This window comes from Phlebotomus papatasi, chromosome 1 (assembly GCF_024763615.1).
Source record: "Phlebotomus papatasi isolate M1 chromosome 1, Ppap_2.1, whole genome shotgun sequence".
Classification (NCBI taxonomy): Eukaryota; Metazoa; Arthropoda; class Insecta; order Diptera; family Psychodidae; genus Phlebotomus; species Phlebotomus papatasi.
In genome coordinates, this window is record NC_077222.1 from 6,574,114 (window position 1) to 6,590,698 (window position 16,585).

General features: G+C 32.2%; 1 protein-coding gene across 5 annotated transcripts in view; it reads left to right on the plus strand.

Annotated features, from left to right (window-relative positions):
* The first annotated feature begins 640 nt into the window (after positions 1 to 640).
* LOC129798620 (acyl-CoA Delta-9 desaturase-like) overlaps positions 641 to 16,585 on the plus strand; it is a 29,345-nt gene continuing 13,400 nt past the window's right edge. The window contains exons 1-3 of one of the 5 annotated variants that reach the window (XM_055841851.1): positions 641 to 864; positions 1,362 to 1,535; positions 13,767 to 14,008. In XM_055841851.1, coding sequence (XP_055697826.1) covers positions 13,777 to 14,008 — 232 coding nt within the window. In that variant the 5' untranslated portion in view covers positions 641 to 864; positions 1,362 to 1,535; positions 13,767 to 13,776. Of the gene's footprint in view, positions 865 to 1,006; positions 1,536 to 12,918; positions 13,075 to 13,766; positions 14,009 to 16,585 lie in introns of those variants that run through there. The other 4 variants (XM_055841853.1, XM_055841854.1, XM_055841852.1 and 1 more) reach the window with 4 other exon arrangements.

Below are 16,585 nucleotides of genomic sequence, written 5' to 3' on the forward strand. Positions count from 1 at the left end.
AAACAGTGTCCTTCACATATATTTAGTAAGGGGTATTTTGTATGGGAGCTTCTTAAAAGTAAGGTATGAAAGATAGGGGTTAATTGAGGCTATAATCCACGCTTACCTGGTCAGACGGGACTTTTGGCCTAGACTGTCTAGACGAAACGCCTTAACGGCGTGATTGACATAAACTATCATAAGGGTCTTCGGCGGTAGGGCTTCATATTCGACAGCGAGCAGTGGGTTCCCTTTCTACTGGTACTACGCCACCACAGTGTTTCTCCGGAAAATTTAACATTTTCAAATGGAATAAATAAAAACCATAGCATCATATAACTTAAAAAATTTATTTAAAATTTGATTCAAAAATTAAAAAAAAGTTGTGCTGCTCGGATAAGCCTCTGTAATATTGAATGAGCGAATATATACAAACTACAAACATATGCCGCACCGCTCTCTCGCTTCCTCATGCATAGCTCGTAGTCACTTTAAGAAATCGTACTATATTGTGCGATGCCACTATAACTTTATCCCTCTCACATGTGTACATCAACGTGGTGCGATTTTCCATTTCATTTGCGTGCATAGGCTGTTCTCTTCACTCATTAGCAGTTCTATTGAGGTGGGAAACTTAGTTGGAACCGTTCTTTCTCTCGGTTGTTGCATTTTCACAGTGTATCATCTCATTGTGTGACGCATTGTGAGAGAAGTATAACGTCAATTTATTCCTAGCGCGTACAAAATTTTAATAAAAATTTATTGAGAAAGCAAAAGAATTAATCCAGTGAAAAGTGTGATAAGCCTAGGTCTTCCTTGTAGTTTTCCAATTGCACTGAGAAGCTTAAAGGTCTCTCTTATCGATTGAGAGATATTGATTTGGTTGTAAGTGATGAAATTCTTTCTAAATCTTGCTTCTGTATTCTGATATTCAATAATTTGTCGCGCGTATCAAAAGGCCGAGATAATGCGACTATTTTTTCTAAGAGCTTGGGGTTTAAGCTTAAACCACCACACGCATACGGTGAAAAGTTGCGAAAATGTGTGTTGTTGATGAGGCGCTTTGCAAGTGACTTTTCCCTTATCAAAGTTGACTTGCGAATAAAATAGACGAACGGAGCTAGCGTCGACTTCAATTTAACTCCTGCCATCGAAGTCGATGGATGTGACTTGGTCGCGCATTTTCCCAATCAATACTCTCCTGTTGCCTCAATTTTCTCTGGTTTTCCCCCGTCAATAAAGTTCGCCCAATTCTGTGACACGCAGAACCAAAACGTGGTGTGTTGGAAGAAATTTGCCAAGCTCTCTTTGAATTTAAACAAAAAAAATAAAATAACAGTGTACCGGAAAAATCAGGTGATCACGTTTCTACTCTTCAACAGCCAACCAAATCATCCCGTTTGCTCAACTTGGAACAACTGCACACACCAAAGCAGTTGCCGGGTGACCGAACAGTTCTAAAAAATTTTTTGGGACACATCCCCAACATTCAGTGCGATTTACTCCAAACGCCAAAGAGGATAAAACTATTTAACCTTTTAGCCACATATTAACTGGTAAGTCTTTTACAAACATTACAACAATCCATTCATCCAGTGATTAGTCTTAGTACCACAAAAAAAAACACCTCAACGCATATTTCTTTCCCATTGGCAAGAAAGAGATGAACGACCCTTTCTCTGCAAACGCAAAGAAATTAAATCTCACAGAGAATTCTCATTACATAATTCCATCATTTTTTTCATCTCATTTTCGTAATAACACGGAAAATTTTTTTTCCATCACTCATCTATGTGCAATAGACACTTTTGCCTATCATTGTACATCAATCAAAAATCATAATTTTGCCTACTTCACCTCAAAAAAGTTTGGCCAAAGGAATACCACTAACTATATATGCAACCAACCAAAGAAAAGGTGCGAGTTTTGTGCAAGTAACTCTTTTGACTTTGACAGAATGTCACACACTTTTCCTTCTAAGAAAATTTACACACTAATATGCAAATTGGGGAACCTCAGGGACCTCCTCGTATTTCCAATTCAACAATCCGAAGCATTTTTGTGAATTTGGAGGTACTTTAGTTGTAAAAAAAAGAACGCGTAGAAATGTGTACGTGAATGAGTTCATTTGTTATTTTCCGCTTCCATGACCAATGCAATCTTAAAATTGCCGAAAGGCTATTCAATTTAATTTAAATACCTGAGAAAATTAAAATCAAGCCTTTTTTTGAAACATTAGCCCTTTAAGGACGATTGAGTTACCGGTGACCCATTGCCTTCTAAAGTTCGGTTTTGCTCTTAAAAGTCAGGAAAAGTGACTTTTCTAACCCCTAATTTTTGACCCTATCGTGCTTAAAGGGTTAGAAGGCTTTGAAATCTTGAACTAAGATCTTAACGTTCTAAATCTCATTCGGTTTTATGCCCAAAAAAGGCTTAGGGCACCTAGGGCTTAAGCCGAAAGTCGGCTTTGTGGAAAATTCTTGGAAATGTAGCTTATTCATTATTTCAGGTTAACCAAGAAACTGTTTGTACAGGGACCCTTACAAGGGCACAATGTGAAATTCTAGCCATTAGTTTACTTAGAGTGGAATAGCTTTAATTTTCCGAACCGTAAAATATTCAGTAAGTCAATTTCAATCAATCTTATGGCCTAGATAGCCCTACGGCTTAAACCAAGAGACGGCTTTGTGGAAAATTCTTGGAAATACAGTTTTTCGCTGTTTCAGATTAACCAAGAGACTTTTTGTATAGGGGCCCTTACAAGGGTACAATGCGAAATTCTAGCCATTAGTTTACTTAGAGTGGAATAGCTTTAATTTTCCGGAGCGTAAGATATTCAAGAAGTCAATTTCAATCAATCTTATGACCCAGATAGACCTACGGCTTAAACCAGGAGACGGCTTAGTAGAAAATTTTTGAAAATGTAGCTTATTCATTATTTCAGGTTAACTAAGAGACTGTTTGTACAGGGGCCCTTAAAAGGGCACAATGCGTAATTCTAGCCATTAGTTTACTTAGGGTGGAATAGCTTTAATTTTCCGGACCGCAAGATATTCAGTAAGTCAATTTCAATCAATCTTATGGCCCAGATAAACCTACGGCTTAAGCCAAGAGTCGGCTTAGTGGAAAATTCTTGGAAATATATTCGTTGTTTCAGGTTAACAAAGAGATTGTTTATATAAGGGCCCTTACAGGGTACTATGCACAATTTTAGTCATTAGTATGCTTGGAATGGAATAGCTTTAACTTTTGCGGACCGTAAAGCGGACTTCAGATTAGAGGTTTCGCCCATTTCCCGAAGGTCTCACAATCCTAAATAGCGAACAATTTTATTGCTCCAATCCTAAGTTAAATTTTTCCAAAAAAATCTTGATTAATAAAAAATAAGAACAATTAAGCCATATGCAACTAAGCCTTAGATCTGAAGCCCGTATAAGATATCTAGGGAGTCAATTGCAGTCAGTCTTGAGCCCTAGACAGACCTACCGTCTAAGCCGAGAGACGGCGTAGTTAGAAACTGATGGGAATGTAGTCTAATCATTATTCTGAATATAAATTACGTTAAGATGACTCTCGGCCTAAGTGTGTATCCAGCATATTACATTTTTGCTAAAGATTTACATCTTCAATAAAAATTTCAAAAATAATTTTAACAAAAAAAAATAGTTAAGTGCCTTTTAAAAATTTTGTATGGTTCCGGCAAAATTATAAAAAAGTATATCTAAGTTTGGATTAAAAAATCTCATATTCATTATTCTTTTCCTAAAAGTTTATAGAAAGAATAGGGTAAGTGTGCCATATTTCGGCATAGTTGCACGCAAGCGCCAAAGTCTCAAATTTGACATGTAATACTTTTAATACAAATTGAATATTCTGTTACTTTTTTACAAGGTGTGTTGCTTGGAACCTTTTAGACAGTTTATCGTCTTTATTTTCTCTTAAATTATTCTTAATACATTTTAGAATGAATAGAAATGTAGACATAGCATTGGTGGCCTATTCCGGCCACCTTGCTGATTTTCTTGCCCTTCCGGAATTTTTCCAATGTGTTTTTTAGATTATCTTGTTCATCACAAAAACTATAAAAATTCATGGAAATTCGAGGAACAAAAAATATGGCCGAAATTGCAAGCCGGCCGAAATTTGGCACACTTACCCTACTTATAATACTTCCAGATTGGGCTTGACCAGTGACATTTTTTTTTCCTTTTTTATTTCTTTGCTTTCCTATCTTTTCTCTTACTCTTTCTTTCTTCTTTTTTCTCTTTAAAATTTTATCTTTTGCATATTTGATTGCCACGCATTTGTAAAAGGGTTGTACTCTGTTTGTAGTGGTTTCTTAAATAAATTGAAATTGAAATTGAAATAATATGACTTGGATTCCTATTTTTCAATTTATATCCTAATTTTTTTAATCGTTATTATTTGACTAACATCCTGTTTGTGGATTTCTTTCTCTGGTTATCCTATCTGTAAATTCTACAGTTCTTATTTTATGGACAATTCATTTACTTGCATTGTTTTTTTTATATTCTTATTAGTTCATTCTTTGTAATGGGTTTAGATTTTCAATTATTTATTTCTTATAAATCCTTCTTTATAAATTTTTTACCCCTCAGCTTATCCCCACAGCTTATCCTTTGTCTCTTGATTGAGCAGATGTTTCCTAGATTCTGAGTTAGAGGCTCCTGTGAAAAATCACAAATGTCCATAGTTTTGACTCTTGATGTTGGTTAACAACATTAAGACGGCGATGGCCGCAAGGGAGGTGAGGTGCGTCTCAATCAAGATGAAATTTATACTTGGTTTCAGTAGTCATATTTGAAACGTTCATTCACTGATGTTTAAAGTAAATTTTTTGCGCAAAAATATCGATTGTTTTATTGATTTATAAATTTGATATCCCAGGATAATTTAGAATACAAGAACTAGGCTGTATATAGCATACAAATTGTAGAAGTTTTGTCTATAAATTTTGACGAAATTTAAGATTTTATAAGGAAATACTGACGCTACGTTTATTATTAATCTAGTGATTTTTATTACCAATGATTAATTAATTTACGAAGCAAATAAAATGTAGGGTCAAAGGAACACCTCTTCGACAGGAAACCCCTATTTGTACTTTTGTCAAAATCTTGAAATTTATTTAAAGTATCTAATAAAATGTAAATAGGATAACGTTTATTCCTTAATCTACGTTTTCTGATAAAGATAGGTGTTCCTTTCACCCTATTATCAAATTGTATAAATTTTATAAACGTTTAACGAGTTTTTTTTGTTTTCAAAAAATATCCCTTTCTTAATATTCTTTATTTTTACTTTTATTTAATTCTACTTCTACAAAGTTATGAGTTAAACTGTTTCAAACAGTAACTCTTTGTATCTATTTGAAAGATAAATTTCTTATTCACGAATTTGATTTACAACTTAATGATTTGGAATAAATTATTTATAGGCGATAACTTACATATCGTCTAGAATGTATTCCAAACTTTTTTAAATTTTCCCAGATATTAAAACATCAGAATAATAAATAAATAATTCGATAGATAGACACACTGATCGTATTGCTTTCTTCGAGAATGCGTAAGTTCACAAAATTAAACATAAATCTACTTAAAGATGATTGATAATATTCTCACATGAAATAGCAAAAAACATTTTTTTCTATTTTAACAATTATGATAACAATACTTTTAAGATTCTTTTTTTTAAGATTTTTTTTTTAAGATCACAATACTAAAACCATTATAAAATTATAAATAATTCCTGAAGTGATCTCATCATTTGTATTTTGTTGTAAAATTTTAATTTGAACATAGAAAAATTACCCAAATTTACTAAAAATAAAAAAATTATTTATGAAATAAAAAAAATTGTAAATTAAATTTATTTAAAATTTATTTTATTATTTTATTTCATTTTTTTATTATTTTATTTTATTATATTTATTTATTATTTTATTTTAAATTTATAAATGATAATTTATAATTTAGCGATGAATAAATTATTACTATTATCTATTTATTATAATAAAACAAAAGACTTCACGTTAAAAACATAAACTGCATATACGTAATTACCGCTAAAAGTTAAGAAATTATTTCATAGCATCTTTTGAAGAATGTTGGAACATTAAATTGTGTTGAAAAAAAATGGAATTATATAATTTAAAAGTGAAAAATCCTCACAAATGACTTGAAGTGTCCAAAAGAAATTTCCCACCTTGAACTTGAATATATAAAAAGAAGCCTTGATTGGTAATTTAGAATTTCTGAAAGTCTATTTAATGATTCAGAATGGAACTTTTAGAAATGGTATTCTCCCATTGTAATCCCTCTTATATGAATCTATTCCATTATGCGAAATAAATTATATTTTCTCTTGCGGACACGCCTTTGTAGTCAAACTTTAAGTGACACTTCCGGTAATTAGAACTGCGTATTAGAAATTGAATACAATAGGGTAAATGATATTTCTACGAATAACTATAACAAGGCTCAATTTTCTGTTAATCGTGCAGAAAATCGAAAATCTAGAATTTGCAACTCACTGATAAAGTCAGCATTGAAGTCAAAGACCTATTTCTTATTAGATATTCATCGAGTAAATGTCTGTCTGTACTAGTTGGACTTTTCTTTTCTCAAGTTCAACCGAAAAAAGCTCAATCATCAAGAGTTGAATATTATCTCTCTGGTGAATTAGATTTTGTCTGAGTAGAGAATAGAATTGTTGCCAAGTAAGCAGCATTATCAGAAAAAGAAAGGTTCAGTGAAAATTAATTGCCAATTCGGCGATTTACATTTATTTTGCACAAAAACATGTAATGAAAGTGATAAGTAAATCGCAAAATCTACTCATGACGATACCCCAAAATTTCTGCTTGTTTTCTTCAAATATCGAATACTTATCAGTTCAATTTGTTGACGATAGCAACTCCTTGATATATTTCACACGAAAGGGTAATAGGGTTTTTGGTGGGATTAGACATTTGGCCAAAGGTTAAATTTCAGCAAATTCATCAAAGACATCGCAATGCCTTATCACAAAAATTAATTTGCATGACAGGGCTATTGTTTGCTCATATATAAAATTTCACGGGCAAGATTGAAAAACAAGAAATATGATATAAAAGTCCAAATCTAATCTCAAGTAAGCTCTTAAGCTTTTAGCATGTTGTCTTATCACCAAAATCAGCTGGTGGTCTACGTGAAAAAAATTAAGATTCATTCTCAAATGAGTGCTGCTTTTTTTGTGCTTATGACACAACTTCTGCTATTCTCACTTTCATTTGCCAAAGCTAAAGAAAATCCGAAAGTTGCGTCGAAACCGTTTATGTGCTCAATACATTTGTTTATGCAAACGAAAACGACATTCTAAGGTCAAAATGGGGAAGAATGTGTAAAAAGTTAATATAACATTATGAAAGAGCGTCTTGTGTGGAAAATAACTGATAGAATTTACTGAAGCACTTGCCCAAATATATTTGCATATTATCACTTAATCAATTTAGTGAGTATTCATTTACATGTAGGATATGTCAAGTAAAATAGTAATTTGTTTAGTACAAATTTTTCTAAAGAGTTTCTTCATGATTTAACAAGAAGTTATCACTAGGTTTATGTTAAGCTAAAATAACAGAAAAATAATTTAAAATTAAAACAAATTTTAGATTTTGAGGTTATGTTATTTAATGTTAGGTTATGTTTTACTTAAATGAAATAAATAACTTTACTAACCTAAATAGTATAATAAACTAAAAATTTTATTTAGAGATACTTCAGAAAGGTCTTCAAAGCCAATTTCTAGACGTATCCAAACAAGATTCTGAATTTTCTAAAGATAATTTTCGCTTAAGATTGCTCAGAGGCGAAGGTTAAAGTAATAGGCTATTTGCTTCGAAGTTTTTCTCTTAGATTCTTAGGTAATAAAAATTATTTAAAATGTTGTAATTTACAATTTTATGGTTTATTTAATGAGTTTTATTTCCTTATTCGGATATATTACAGTAACACGGTACTCAAATCAAATTAAAAGACTATAATTTTTATTCAAATCCAGAATCAAAGAATAAAAAGTTTGTAAACTCCACACGTGCTAGGGTGGCTCAAAAAATATTCTTTGGTACTGTTCTCTAGTGTTCTAAATGACGAGGCAAGAAAGTTCTTCTTCGACGGCAATATGATCGGACCCTATTTAGAGGGTGGTCTGATACCTCAGCGTTGAAACGGGGTCCAGAAGGCCCGAAATACTTCTGGTTCATTCAGGAATTAGGCCAGCAATTTGGAACAGCAATTGAACTATGCCAAATTCTAGTCCTAGGTATCTCAACGACCTTCTATGTAGTGTAACATCAAAAAAATGTTCTGCATAAAGGATAGTTGAGCTACCACTATGTAGAATACTTAAGAACAGTGCCAAAATAATTATTCTTTTAAGCCACCCTTGTACGTGTTCAGTTTGCAAAGTTATTATTTTTTATGATTCCGGATTTTAATAAACAAAGGGACCAGAGGTTATGTTTAAAATAGTTTTCCTAATTAGAGCAGGTCTAGACCCGACATGTATTCAAATCGACCTGTAAACTTCTAATATTAAAAAAAGTCCTTTCAGTTAAAACCGAATATATCCCGATCAATTGTATAATTACAACAAAGATAAAAAAATAAACTAAATGTAAAGTTTAAGGTTAGACTTTTAATATTTAGGTACATCTTTCATCAAAGTTAAAGTGCTCCTTAAACTTTTTGTATTGAATCTGCAACACTTCAAATGAAACTAGCAATTACAAAAATGTTCATTCACACACTAATGCTTAAACATAAAACTATAAACTCGAGGAAATTATTCATTGAAAGTACTAATCCCAGGTCAACAAAATTTGGCACTCATTCTATTAAACAACAGCCAATAAATCTATACAATAAAATTCAACATGAAAAACTCACTTGCTAAATTTTACACTAAAACAAATATAAAACTCCTTAGTAGAGCATACCGAATTATTTTAATGACCTTAATCTTAAATAAAGCTTTTCAATGTATTTCTATTTCCTTAAACTATTTTTGCACACATTGAACGTAATCATGATATCAGTCCAATATCTGTACAGTGCCAACTATGTAATAAGCAATACCAGCAATACATTAAAAGATATAAAATAATAAATGAATAAATAAATAAAATTGATCCGTATTTTGAGGTTATGTTGAGTAATTGGATATAATAAATGCTTAATCGTGTATACAAATAATTTATAAAATTTGTCAAGCCAAATTTAATTAAACAAATATAATTACAAGTATCAGATCTCATGCTTTTTTACTTGAGAAACCGGTTATTGTAGAATTTGAGGTTATGCATGATCTAACCCTAGAAAAGGAATCAATGAGTAATAGGTATTAATAATATAATATATAATACGTAAGGAAAACGAATCAACTTTTTTCAAAGCTTTAGGGTCAGGCTCTGAGCTTTCATCAGTGACTGAAGCAAAAATGAAAGCGTTTGTTATTCGTATTTTTTCGGTTTTAGTCGTCTTTAATCACTTGCTCAGTTTGAAGATTCCTATGCTGATATTCGTTCGTTATTCGATATTCGTTATTTGTTATTCGTTGTGTATTTATGTGAATAAAATACTATTTTCCACATTTTACTATGTGTATACTTCGTATAACCTTAGTATAAATGTCTACGTCCTCACACTAATGTTGAGTTTTTGGGACATTTCACACAAAATTTACTATGTATTTTTTATACTACGTATTTTATTACATTACCTATGTTTCTAGCGCGCAGAAAAAACTTTTGAGTTCATTAGCTATTTTCTGTCATTGTAAAATGAATTAGCAAATAATACAAATACAAAATAAAAGCCAATTTAATAATGAATATGCAACCGAAAACCCCAAATTGGCAACCTACGTAGTTTTGGAGATATCTCGTGAAATGTGTACGAAAACAGGGAACAATTTACACTAAAATCGGTAGCATTTTTCAGAGCTAATGTCACCCTCCTGGGTATACTAGTTCCGAACTAAGTATTATACGCAGTGTATACTGAGTTTGTACATAGTAGATAACTGGCCAGGATATTCCATTTCGCAACCAAATCCGATATCCCCATCAATATAATTCTTTTTACACGGGTAATTTCTTCACAGGGCGTCAGTAATCTATTTTAGAATTCCACAAACAAGGTTTATAAAAACCTTTTTACAATACTAATTTATATGGCTTATATAACCTGTAAATTTCAAAATGTCCCATCGTGTTGCGCTAGAGGTTGGTCACGCTAAGACGGCGATGGCCGCAATAGATGGGAAATGTCTCAATCAAGATGAATAATAAATACAATACAATACATTTCGGAAATCTTTTAAATGTTTATGATTTGCTATATATATAATTTATATTTGATATATAATTTATTTCAAATTTGAAAGAGCATTTGCCCCAAGTTCTTTACCTTCTTGTGTGAAATATTGACTAAAATCTCTTTAAGATTGTAAATTAAGACAATCGGTCACATTAAGCCTTAAATTTTAACCTAAAATTTTAAGGTTAGCTTTAATATAACCTAGAACTTCATCATGATCATCATTTTGATCATTAGACATTGAAAGAATTCAAAAAATCCATCTGGATAACGAAGAGAACATCTGTCATATTGTCTCCCGATCATCCGGATTACAAAGCGGGCACTGTAGTAAATTAAACCATTCGGATATCCGATTCATGTCAGTCACTAAGAGCTTTATAGAGCCGTTTCTAATGATCAATCGATGAACACTACCGTGCTATCACACTAGGATTTTTTCAATTTGTAAATACAATTTAATTTTCAGATGAATTGTTCCTATGCGCTATTTTGCATTAGAAATCATTTGAATTAATAGATTTTCGCTTATTTATTGATATAAACTAATACTTGGCCCACCAAAACATGTTTAAATATGCTAAAATAGCATAAATGTGGTTGCTCAAATTAATTTCAACTCAGCAAATTAAAATATTAAAATTGCTCAATTATTCCAAATTTATTGGACTTAGGCGATATAGGCACCCTTATTTTTATTGTTACTTTCTGCAAATGAGGTCTAACTATGTAAAGTAGTTCCTCAAATACTTCAGTAGCTGTACGAAGAAAATTTTTGTGTTGAAAAAATCACCAGTTGCGATATCATCATACATTTTTCAATGAATCCGTGGGCAGATCTCTCTTGGATCCATTTTCTGGCCCACAATCTCTTCCTTTTACATTGAGACACATTTCTATTGAACATGTATCCTACATAAAGTAGGAAAATTTCTTCCTCATCACTGGACTCATTCATTTTTCTAATAATTTAACAAAATCACAAATGACAAAATAAAACAACTGGCAATCTGCGCGGCTTTTTTTTAATTTAGCAAATTTCTCGCAAAAATGTGTCCTGGGTACGAATTCTGAGATGCGTGAGTTTTTCACGGGAGAAACTCATGGTTTTTAGAACGCTTCCTGTAAGCGTTTGGTGAAGCTTTCACAAAAAGTGTCACGTGAAACACTTGCAGCATCTAAGAATTCACATGAAAGTTTTTACGAAAGCTTGACAAAATGCTTACTAAAGGTGACCCCTGAGCCGTGAATTTCTCACGGGAAAAACTCACGATCTCAGAATTCATACCCTGGTCCTGGCTACGAAAAATTTCAAATGGTTCTCGCAATTTTAATGCTCAATTTGCTGAGTTCAATTTAAAATTAAATTGTGAAAAATCCTAGTGTGATAGCACCGCTAGACTTTAATGTTATTCTACACCCGAATTTACTACGAAAATTTCTCATACACTGAGAGAAATCCGAAAAAGTTAAAATAACATTCCGGAAATGTTAATTTTACCCTGCATTATTGATCCGAAATCGGTGTAAATATTATCCTTTTTAGGTGTATTAGGGGTTAAATTAACCCTTTTTCATGTTAATTTTACCCTTAAAAAGGTGTAAAATTAACATTAAAAAATGTTGATATATTTTTACACCTAAAAAGTGTTAAAATTACGAGGAAAAAAAGTTAATTGCACCCTCTTTTTTTCTCAGTGTATAACCAATATTTTTCACATTTAAAACAAAATCTCAAACTCAAAGGAAAATATCTAGGTGAAATAAAATTAGATGCACTAAATACGGCAGAGGAGTGCAAGAACCGTTGAAACCGAATAAACGTCAAATGAAACATGTACGTCAATGGTCAAAACGCTACTTCAGCAAACTTATTTTGACGTTAATTCGGTTTCAACGGTTTTTTGCACACCTCTGAAATACGGTAAAGTTTGAGGTTATGTCGAAACGGTTATTATTGTTCAGCAAAAGCTTTCAATTTAGTCAACACGTTGTAAATTGCGTAATGAGAAAGATGATAAGGTAAGAAAGAATGATTGCAAAATGTAATAATTTCAAATTTACTACACCAAGAAATTGTTTTTATGTAAATCAAAGCACTATGAAATTCTAACAAAACACGTGCATTTAAGAACTTTCGCGCTTCTAAACATTAGGTATGCGCATAAAACTTTTAGCATTTATCAAGGAGTTAATTTAAATATAATTATTGGTTGGGAAATGGAAAAAGGTACTTTATTTGGGGTATTTTGCAATAGCTTTAATTTGGGGCAATTTTTGAAAGTCATTGAATATTCGTTAAAGCCTCAACTTTAAGTAATTTTAGTGACTTGCAAATAACTTTGACCCAAAACAGATGGGGAGAAAATTCATTTCCCCAGGGAAATTGACGTCATTGTCGTGGGAAAGGCATTTGGGGATGGTTTTATTTTGGAGGACAATATGGAGGGGTTGAAACGGATGATGCCGGTGTGATTTCTACTCATGCTCAGTTGATGCACTTCAACTATTTCGGAGAAAGAAGCCTGAATCTTATCTCCTTCCCTATATTCAGTATTCCACTAAACGTAGTTGACTATCCATCGACTTTTCCAATTTACGCTCAATTTTTATTTAGTTTTTCACACACAAAAGTATTGTGTATACCATTTTGAAATAATCGTGAAGGAATTGCAAAGGCCATCAAGACGTATTCATTGTGGAGAATAATGGGGTTGGTTTTCAATTCGTGTGACTGAAAGTGGATACTGTGTGATGTGGAAACTGCGACTCATTCAACACACATTTTTTTCTCTTTCATTTGTGCCAAAAAAAATCCAGTTTTTCCCGCTTTTCATCGGAAATTTTGTTACATTTTCTGAGACGCAATGGACTTGATCAATATCACTGTTGATTGTGCCCTAGAAATTTCTCCATGTCATCCCCTGGTTTTTCCTATCTCTGGGATAGATCTGCATTTGCACTTTGACGCAAATGGCCTTCAAATATAACCAATTTTCATACCCCTCCCAAAGCCCTCATCCCCTGGAAATGTTTCTTTTTCGTCCAGGGTTAAATTTGATTTTCATTTCCACCTCATACCAATTGAAATCATTCCTAGGTACATTTTTATCATTATCACACTGTACAACACATTTTACTGTGTTTGTGCGGTATTATATTTAGTTCTATAAATTATTTCACAGTTGAAATTAAAACTCTACTTTGCACTTGATTGCTAAATTGCCATTGCATAACATGGTCTTTTTTCTGCTTCTATAAAAGAAAAAATAAATAAAAATAAAAGAGTTCCGAGTGCAAATACATTAGATTTTCACATTGAGATTTCACTGTATGGAAACTTCCTTTAATTGCATTAATGGTAATTCTAAATAATTTTTCTTCTTTTCCTTTTCTCTGGGGCAGTTGGGTGAAAATGCCGCCAAATGCCACATCAACTACGACGTGCACGGGAGTGCTCAATGAGAATGATGCAGAGACCGTAGATGGAGGATTGTTGGAGGACAGGACACATCTTAAGTCAGCCGAAAAGAGGCGACTCAAGCTGGTCTGGAGGAATATCATTGCTTTTGGATACCTGCATCTTGCCGCCCTCTATGGAGCCTACCTTATGATCACATCCGCCAAACTCTACACAATCCTCTTTGGTTAGTACATTTTTCTTTGAATAATTGAAAATGGATTGTAGGGGAAACTGGGGCAGCAGATACTAGGGGAAAGTGACCATGCTTGATACGATCCAAGCTTGATAATAACTATTTTTTTCCTATGTTAATCAATAGTTATGACTCATCGCAATATATTTCAATAGCTGGTGCTAAGCCTCACATTTCCTAAAAAAATTAGGATCCTAGCACTATTTTCCTAGTTTCAGGAAGCAAAAATCAAAAATAGGCCCAAAACTGTAATTTCGATACATGATATTTCATAAGTATTTCTTAATTAATGTCGCTGTACAGGAAAACTACTATCATAGGCACATAGAGGGTTCATCAGTGCTAATATTTATGTAAAAATTTTTTTAATTGGTGGACACTGTTTTTGTGGGTGGTAACAAATTCATAAATTCTACTTGTGTCCATCCTATATTTTAAGAAGGGTCCATGAATGATAATTTTAATGTGGCAACTATATCATTAGATGTGATTATTTCATAATTACACATATTGCAATCCGCCAATTTTATCGACAATTGACATAATCTTCAAACCTGTTGCCTGAATTTTAAGGTTGCAGAATGACATTTTCATGGACTCAAAGTGAAAAAATGGTTTTCGCTAGCGCCCTAATGTCATAAAAACATGGCTTAGAAAAATTACATAAAAGTGATTTTAAAACTAATAAACAGTCATATAAACGATTTAAGCAGATAGATTAGAGTTCCGTCTAAATATTGATGTGCATTTTTTGTATCCGATGAATTTTTTGCAGTGAAAATGAGCCTCCGAATTGTCGAGTCAATTATTATACAGGAAGGCCCCGGACCCAACTTGTATAAAAATCGCTACTGAATTTCCATTTTCTTCTTGAGGAAAATCTAAGGATTTCCAGGAACTATTTGAGGTTGGATTATGAACCTAATAAGTGAGACATTTTTTTGTCATAGTGCAAGAATCGCTTCGGTTTGTGTGTTGATCAGAAAATAATTACAAACCTTGGACATCATTTTACAGTATAAAGCATGGTCACTTTCCCCTACAGCACAGATACTATAGAGATTATTGTCCACTGAAGAAATTATCATCGTAGTCCAAGTAATTTAGAAGTAAAAATCACTGTTCGGTGTTACCCCATAATCGGTGATGCCTTAGTTTCCCTTATATAGGGGAATGTTGGCATGGTTCGCACAGAGTGAACCTTCAAACAACGCAAATTTTCTCTTTGTTTGCAAAGAGCTAGTTCGTCATTTCTTAGTCATAAGATAGATCTTTAGCTCATGAAACGAGATGAGAAATGGTAGGTCAGCTCTTTGCAAACTAAGAGAAAATTCGCATCGTTTGAAGGTTCACTCTATGCGAACCATACCTACATTCCCCTATTCTTTAACGTGATTGTAATTCAACTAAGGAAATCTTGAATTTAAAGTGAAATTACTGAATCTGAATACCTTTTCTTGAGAGAAATTGCGTTTTTATATTGAAAATGATATCCAAAAAAACGTTCTTAGAATAAAAAATGCTTTAGACTTAACCTAAAAATCGCTACAAATCTTATAATCCAATTTTAATCATTGAAAATAGTTTCGATAGCTCTTTAAAGTTTTTCATTAGTTTATTTTGGGTTTCCGGGAAGGATTATTTAAATAGTTTGTATTTTAGAATTTACCCATAAGGGTTGCCCATGCTTTGCACGGTCCGAAGCCTCATAATGACTAAATTTTTCCTATGTTTCTGAATAAATGTGACTCTGCAATATATTTTAATAAAAACAGGACACTGTTTCCTAGTTTTTAAAATATGGATCCGATGGGTTACATTTATTGAAAAACATAGGAAACATTTAGTCATTATGAAGCTTGGAACCGTGCAAAGCATGGGCACTTTCCCCTATATTATAAAATTCAATTACTTCCTAAAGTTGCACAAAAATGTTTACTTGACAGTTTCTAATTTAATTCAAAGCTTCCTCAAATGAACTATTTTGAAAGTTCAAAACCATTTAAAAGTTTTTAATATTAGTTTTTTATGCAACGTTTCTTTAAAAAAAATACTTTTAAAATTATAAAGGCTCTTTTTTTTTAGTGAAAATGCCCTTAACTTGAAATAAATCTCAATGTTCTTGAATTATTTTCAGTGTTTATGCCTTTGTTAATTTATTGAATATCGTTTAGAGGGGCACCAAACCCTTCTTGCCTCATTATTACTATTTTTTATTGTTTATTACTATTTTATATGGAATTAAGAAAGAAAAATTAAATTAAATATTTCTAAGGTTAATGAATAATTTTATGTAACAAAAAGTATCATAATCAAAACCTTCCGTCTTAATAAAGTCCGTGCTTAAAAAACCTTTTATAATAAAGCTCATTTTTGCCTTGTCTTGCACTGGCCTTTAATTCAGAGATAACAATAAATTTCTTCCTTAAGTACATTGTCAACATAAAAAAAACTATAACAGGTCTGTGGGGTCTGTGAATGGCACAAAGAATGTTCAATTATTAAAAGCAAAACTTTCAAGTATAAAGCTTATTATCAGCTGAAGGAATAAAAGAAATAGTTAAGAAG